Raw genomic sequence first — 6,988 nt, 5'->3', positions numbered from 1 at the left:
TTTGAGAGCCACTAGCTTCCGTGATTGTCAAGGAACCCTTGTCTAAGGCTGACTCTCTTCATGATCCATGAGGAAACACACCACAAATTCAGTTCTCTGCAATAGTTTATTCTTAACACCTTGTATTTTCAGACGATATCAATACGTGTTGAAGGCGGGTAAGGTACAGCAGGAAGTGGAGTCGGGATGAAAGATCAGTCGATTCCTTCCCAGGAGATACGGCTGCTGTGCAGGCTTCATGCCTTCATTCCCAGTTCGGGAGGTTGCTACTCAGTGCTTCCTTCATTTACTGGAAAGCTGCACTTGACGTGGGTTTCAGCTCCTTTACCCACAGCTTCCAGCTCAGCAGCAAACTGTTGGGAATAGATTCGGTCACCAGGTATACTGTGGAAAACACCCTCAGAACATTCTTTTCGGGCACAGTGTCACAGGCCCAGTTTTACATTCTCCCAAACTAGAGACTTTAGGAAATGCTCAGTGGGATCAAATTCTTCCCTTTTGGACACAGACTTTAGTGAACACAGAAGGACATAGAAGAAATCTGTCTCATAAACATGATTAATATTGTTATAGCTTAAAACTCTACTTAATTTTAGGGGTTTTATGAAATAGTTAGAAACTATGTTCTTAAGTTCCTTAGAACTTAAAGGTCTCTTAATTTGAACATTGGAAACTCTAAATATTGAGACCACCAATGAGTTAAGTTAACTATAAAACAAGGAAAAAGTCTCAATGGGTCACTTTGGCCCCTGAACGTTATCACCTATAAAGGCTGGATTTCACAAGGCAGGAACAAAGATTCTGTACGGATGGACCTTGAAGGAAGGTGACTTGATAAAAGCAGTCCTAACACCTAAGATGTCATCTAAGCAACGTTTAAGATGGGAAAGACAAGAGTTATTTAGTTCAAGGCTAAGTCTGAACTAAATAATCTCTAACTGAATATTTTTTAAAAGCCCCAAAATTATGGTTTTATAATTTAGTAGGTAAAACAACAGGAGGAAAGACAAAAAGAAAATGAACGTAAGATTAGTTTTAAATCCACATTCCTACAAGGCAGGATACTTATGGGCCCCTTGCAGCTGTTAAGTACCTTAACCTACTCCTGGGTGTTCTCATACAGACTCTTGATTTGAGTTCCAAAGTGCTTGGCAAGGTCTCCCCGCTTTGCTTTCAAGGTTGGTGTCAAGAGTCCATTTTCAATGGAAAATGGCTCTGGATGTAGATGGATGCATTTGACCTGGAAGAGGTACACACGTACGCACATTTATTAGTGATCCGGGCTGTTCTGCGGAGCCCTTCTAAATGCTATGTGGGACTTCCCTGGTGGTCCAGTGGTTAAGAATCTGCCTGCCAATGCAGGGGACACGGGTTCCATCCCTGGTCTGGGAAGATTCCATATGCGGTGGAGCAACTAAGCCTGTTTCCGTGACCGCTGAGTCCATATGCCACAGCTACTGGAGCCTGTGTGCCCGAAAGCCAGTGCCGCACAACGAGAGGGGCCACCTCCACAGTGGAAAGTCTATCCACCACAACTTGGGAGTAGCCCCACTCGCCGCAACTAGAGGAAGCCCACACAGCAACAGAGACCCAGCTCGGTCAAAACTAAATGAAAAATAAATGCTACGCGAGGAAACTCGAAGAATCTTTTCTCTTACAGAAGTGGCATGATGACGTGGGAGGGTTAGGAGAATAGTAACATATGCCCATTCTCACACTAATAATTTGGGAAAGACATGAGTGGAGAAGGAGAATGAATAATGAACAGCGTAGAGGGACTACAAAAATGAATGCAAAAGTCACTGCCATTTGTCATCAATGGGTTAACAGTACCACTGAGGTCAGTTCCTTGGAAACTGAACTTCTTGACCCCATTATAAATGCAAACTTGAACACTTTCTAGTGTGACTTGAGAGGGCAGGATAACATGAGTAATACATACCTGTTCAAAGGATTTAAGGCCACCGTCTATCCCAATTTTATGCATGTCTTCTAATATGGCTTTCTTTATAGTCTAGGAATATAAAACATAGCTTAGAGACTGGCTGTTGAAAAAGAGCCTAAAGAAAAGGCTGAGCAGGAACCAATTCAAAACACCAACTAAACTCATCAGGATAAAAGCAGGATGTAGGGGTATGCGCAAGAATGTGTGATATCTAAATGTTGCTCAAAGAAAATAATGAGAAGAAAAAGCAAACCTAAATGGTAACAGGGGTTTTCTCTGGATGGCATTATTTAATTCCTCATTTTCCAATTAATTTTTTCACAATGCACATCTTACTATAAAAAGAATAGTGATTTTGGTAGTTATTTTTAAACTCCACATCCCATCTTCCAGTCTAATAAAACCAGCCAGTACAGACACAGCAAGAGTCTGTTCTTCCAGCGAGGAGGTTCCGGGAAACCGTGGGTGCCCAAGTTGAAGGGTGGGAGAACAGGGAATCCCCCTCCCATGATGGGCCCATGGGTGTGCATAGGCTTTCCTGACTGAGACTTACTTGGTTTTGACACAGTTCTTCAATAGAGCCCTTTACCCCAATCTTGGCTGCAAATGGGGGAAGTGCATCTGGGTCAGGAACCACCACTCCCACTAGGAATGACTGGAAAGGAAATAAAGGCATGTGAACTAGCGCAGCACTGCCCCCTAGTGGGGCAAAGAAGGCAGCGTTACATCTCCCTAATACATGATGGTTCCCAAGCCTGACATTCAGGGCTGGAGTCCCTTGGACAGCAAGATCAAAACAGTCCATCCTAAAGAAAATCAGTCCTGAATATTCATTGGAAGGACTGATGCTGAAGCTGAAGCTCCCTGATGCGAATATCTGACTCCTTGAAAAAGACCCTGATGCTGGGAAAGATTGAAGGCAGGAGGAGAAGGGGACGACAGAGAATGAGATGGTTGGATGGCATCACCGACTCGATGGACATGAGTTTGAGCAAGCTCTGGGAGTTGGTGAAGGACAGGGAAGCCTGGTGTGCTGCAGTCCATGGGGTCACAAAGAGTAGGACATGACTGAGCAACTGAACTGAACGGAATCCTACTATTTTCTCAAAATATATTTCAAACCCTCATGGAACTCTAATCTCATTTTCCCACTTAACATCTCTACAAAAATGTTCCATTCAAATGTGATTGTTCAAAAAGAAATGGTGCTCAATATTAAGCTTAAAGCAACTCTGACCTCTGCATATCAATCCTCCCGCACTCCCAAGAAGCCAAGTTTAAGCACAGTGTTTATAAAACTGGTGATTGTTAAGAAATGTATGTTACCTGTAAGCTTTCCCCATGTACAAAAATCTGCGACACCAGACTACTCCTGATGTAGACAGTTTCTATCTTCTCTGGAGCAATGTATTCTCCTTGGGCCAGCTTGAAAATGTTCTTTTTTCGGTCGATGACCTTCAGAGTTCCGTTCTGCAGCAGACAGAAAGACAACAGCATCAGTGTTTCTGAGCCTATTGAGGGATGTCAGTGAAGAGCAAGGTGAAATCAGAGGTAATCTTCCTTTTTTTGTTTTTAATCTTCCCTTTAAAACTTGACCTCTCCATTGACTTTTGGACAATCTTTCATTTCTCTTTTTGGCTTTGGGGAAAGGGGAGGGATGCAGCCTTCCACAAAACCTGTCTATACTGTGTCTGTGAAGAGTCAGTGGGCAGCCTCAGAAAAAGTCCCCTGTACCCACTGGGATTATGCACATGGTTGCCTCATCCAAAAAAGAAATTTTGCAGCTCTTAATATCCAGTAAATTAATTTCCAATTACTTCATTCCAGCACTCTTGGGAACAGGGAAGGTGTTATCTTTTATTTAGACTTTAGAATGATCTTCCCCTCCTTGTCTCCCTTTTCTCTATCGCTTTTAAATCCAGGAGCAGTCTGTACAGCTCCACTGTGCCACTGCTAATCAAACAAGTCAGTAATTGCGCTTGTTAGGACAGGAACAGCCAGGGAGAGCTCTCTGACCAGCCACCAGAGGTCACTTGCAGGTTCTATCTCTGGGCTAATTGATTTGAGGAGCATAGGTTTTTAGGGATTTGAATTGTAGAACTGGAACAAGTGGCAAATACGGTCCACATGATCACACCCGAAATAGGGCAATAGACTGAACCAATCCTGGAACCATCAGCAAGGCCAACTCCAGAAATTAACCACCAGCTCAGCCTAACAGACATTATCTGAAAGTGATGAATAAAGCTCAGCCCTTTATAATTCTAGTGTGAAAACACATCTATTGCCTATACTTTGGGCTTATTAGACCTGAGAACTCTTACCATACAGACACAGACATGTTACCATAATACCCAAATCTATAAAATACATTATTAGGACCAGTGTTCTTGGAGATTTTGTTGTCAAACATTCCTTGAATATCACTTAAATCTTGAGAATATTGAGCAAGAAGGGGGTTTTAAATCTGGTTACGTTCCCACTCCCCCAGCACATAAGAGACAAAAACTTTCCAGAGAGGAAAGCTCATGAAAATTCCCTTCAGGGGTTCTAAGGCACCATCATTACTATGCAAGAATTTCCTCTCTTCCTAGGAAAACAGATGGGGTTTACAGAGACTACTTACTGCTGATTTTTTGTCAGCAAGCTATGATTTAAAGACAGTCTCAGTCTGCTTTCACCAAGAGAGGCTGTGAAGGTCACTGAGAGGCAAAAACTAGTCTCTGCATACACCTGGCTTAGAAATCCTGCCCCCTCATTTTGATGTGTCTGCATATTAAGTGGGGGAAAAAATATGTATCCCTATAAAAGGCAAACACTACAGGCCCATGGAGTTATCTTGAGTTTTTTCTGCCACAAGAAGAGTAAAACTCACAACAACAACAAAATACATTACTACACTTCTTTGGAAAAGTCACCAAATTTTTCCCTATCTTTGAGCAAGTCATTCATGGTATCCAGGCTTCCCTGGGATCTCAGTTGGTAAAGAATCTGCCTGCAATGCAGGAGATGCCGGTTGGATTCCTGGGTCAGGAAGATCCCCTGGAGAAGGGAAAGAAAGGTACCCACTCCAGTATTCTTGGGCTTTCCTGGTAGCACAGATGGTGGTAAAGAATCTGCCTGCAATGCAGGAGACTTGGGTTCAATCCCTGGGTTGGGATGATCCCCTGGAGAAAGGAATGGCAACCCACTCCAGTATTCTTGCCTGGAGAATTCCATGGACAGAGGAGCCTGGCAGGCTACAGTCCATGGGGTCGCAAAGAGTCGGACATGACTGAGCGACTTTCATTTTGAGCAAGTCTATTCCCTCGTTAAGGGACACCCAGAAGTTTTGAAGAAACACTCACCGGGAGCCAGCGACCAATGTCTCCTGTGTGAAGCCAGCCATCCTCGTCCAAGGTTTCCTGTGTCTTCTCGGGCTCCTTCAGGTATCCTTTGAACACGTTGTGGCCCCTGATGCAGATCTGTACAGAAGTTGGGAGGCGATGGTGACAACAGCAAAGGCTGCTACAAACACCTACTCCCGCCTTTCGTCTTTTTTTTTCCTGCCACCTTGATTCATTTGACGCTTCCACTATACGTATGAGGAACACTGGCTTCCCTAGTGGGTCAGATGGTAAAGGATCTGCCTGCAATGTGGGGAACACGAGTTCAATCCCTGGGTTGGGATTGAAGATCTCCTGGAGCAGGGAATGGCTATCCACTCTAGTATTCTTGCCTGGAGAATGCCATGGACAGAGGAGACTGGTGAGCTACAGTCCGTGGGGTTGCAAAGAGTCGGACACAACTGATTGACTAATACCAATGACACTAATGAAGAGCGCCGGATTTTAATTTCTATTGTGGGGGACAAAGTTAGACTCCAAGACATTGAAGTCCTAAAATTCTCGAAAGAACCAAACACAAACTTGCTCACAAGTGTGTGCTTTTTCTGATACACACATCCCCACCACGATTATGTAAAAAGGACTGCTGGGCACAGCCTACTTGCCTCTCCTTCATTGTTCACAGCAAAGTAGTTCATATCAGGTACATCTTCCAGCTTCACATGATTGCAAGCCATGGGGACTCCAACGTGGCCTAGAACACACCACAATGAATCAGCCAGGATACTGGGAAATGGTGATAACTCCAGCCATGTTTGAGAGATATTTATGGATTAACTCTAGAAGAATAAAACTGAAAAGTCATTTGGCAGTGCCAGACAGTCGAGATAGAAAAGCCTGGACCAACCCTTAGATTTAGGATCTGCCACATTCATCCAGAGTATTGAGGCTATCTAAACACCCAAATCCTAGTTTATCTAGAACTGTTCACCCAGCCATTGCACCCACTGTCCAGTAAACAAAGAACCTACCTGATTTCCAATCCCCAGGTAATGTAACTGTACAGCCAGCAGTGCATTCTGTTTGACCATAAGCTTCAAACACCTGTGTGAACCAAAGAAGGGCTTTGAGAGTCACTCAAGATATAGCAGGAGCTGGCCATGCCCTATGGCCAGACATGAAGAAAGCAAGGTGTCTGAGAGCTGGAGGACACTTAGTGTCCTAAAACCTTGGATTCGTGAGAGCCTGAGCTGCTGGGTCTTTGCAACTGTGGATTCACTAAAAAACCAAAAGGGTCCAGAAATTGACCAAAGTATGGAAACATACTATACTTCGGGAAATGTGGCACTACAAGCTGATGGGGAAAAGAGAGTTATTCATTAAGTGACATGCAATCCAATGGCAACTGGACTTGAACCTAGGCAAGGGCATGCTACTGAAGGAGCTAAAGAAAGTGAGAAGTATCTTTTAAGGGAAATAGCTATGGTGTAAAACAGGGGTTGGCAAACTTCTGTATATAAGACCAGAGAGTGAATATATTTGACTGTATGAGCCATTTGGTCTCTATGTCAATGACTCATCTCTGCCAATATAGCACCAAAGTGGCAGTAGACAATACATAAATAAATAAGTATGGCTGTGTTCCACCAAGACTTTATTTACAAATAGAGGGAACAGGCCAGATTTGGTCTGTAGCACAGACCAACTGCTGGTATAA

The 6,988-nt window shown here is 43.7% G+C and overlaps 1 protein-coding gene across 5 annotated transcripts in view; it reads right to left on the bottom strand.

The window, feature by feature from the left end:
* Nucleotides 1–87: 87 nt before the first annotated feature.
* Nucleotides 88–6,988, bottom strand: part of ACSL5 (acyl-CoA synthetase long chain family member 5) — a 51,507-nt gene continuing 44,606 nt past the window's right edge. For all 5 annotated transcript variants that reach the window (XM_019953016.2, XM_019953017.2, XM_019953018.2 and 2 more), the window contains 8 exons: nucleotides 6,303–6,375; nucleotides 5,937–6,025; nucleotides 5,293–5,409; nucleotides 3,272–3,415; nucleotides 2,499–2,600; nucleotides 1,943–2,014; nucleotides 1,094–1,240; nucleotides 88–353 (listed from right to left, as the gene is read on the bottom strand). In XM_019953016.2, coding sequence (XP_019808575.2) covers nucleotides 1,100–1,240; nucleotides 1,943–2,014; nucleotides 2,499–2,600; nucleotides 3,272–3,415; nucleotides 5,293–5,409; nucleotides 5,937–6,025; nucleotides 6,303–6,375 — 738 coding nt within the window. In that variant the 3' untranslated portion in view covers nucleotides 88–353; nucleotides 1,094–1,099. The remainder of the gene's footprint in view (nucleotides 354–1,093; nucleotides 1,241–1,942; nucleotides 2,015–2,498; nucleotides 2,601–3,271; nucleotides 3,416–5,292; nucleotides 5,410–5,936; nucleotides 6,026–6,302; nucleotides 6,376–6,988) is intronic.

The sequence above is a fragment of the Bos indicus genome, chromosome 26, assembly GCF_029378745.1.
Source record: "Bos indicus isolate NIAB-ARS_2022 breed Sahiwal x Tharparkar chromosome 26, NIAB-ARS_B.indTharparkar_mat_pri_1.0, whole genome shotgun sequence".
Taxonomy (NCBI): Eukaryota; Metazoa; Chordata; class Mammalia; order Artiodactyla; family Bovidae; genus Bos; species Bos indicus.
The sequence above is the reverse complement of the archived record's forward strand: the minus strand, read 5'-3'. Positions and strand labels throughout refer to the sequence as shown.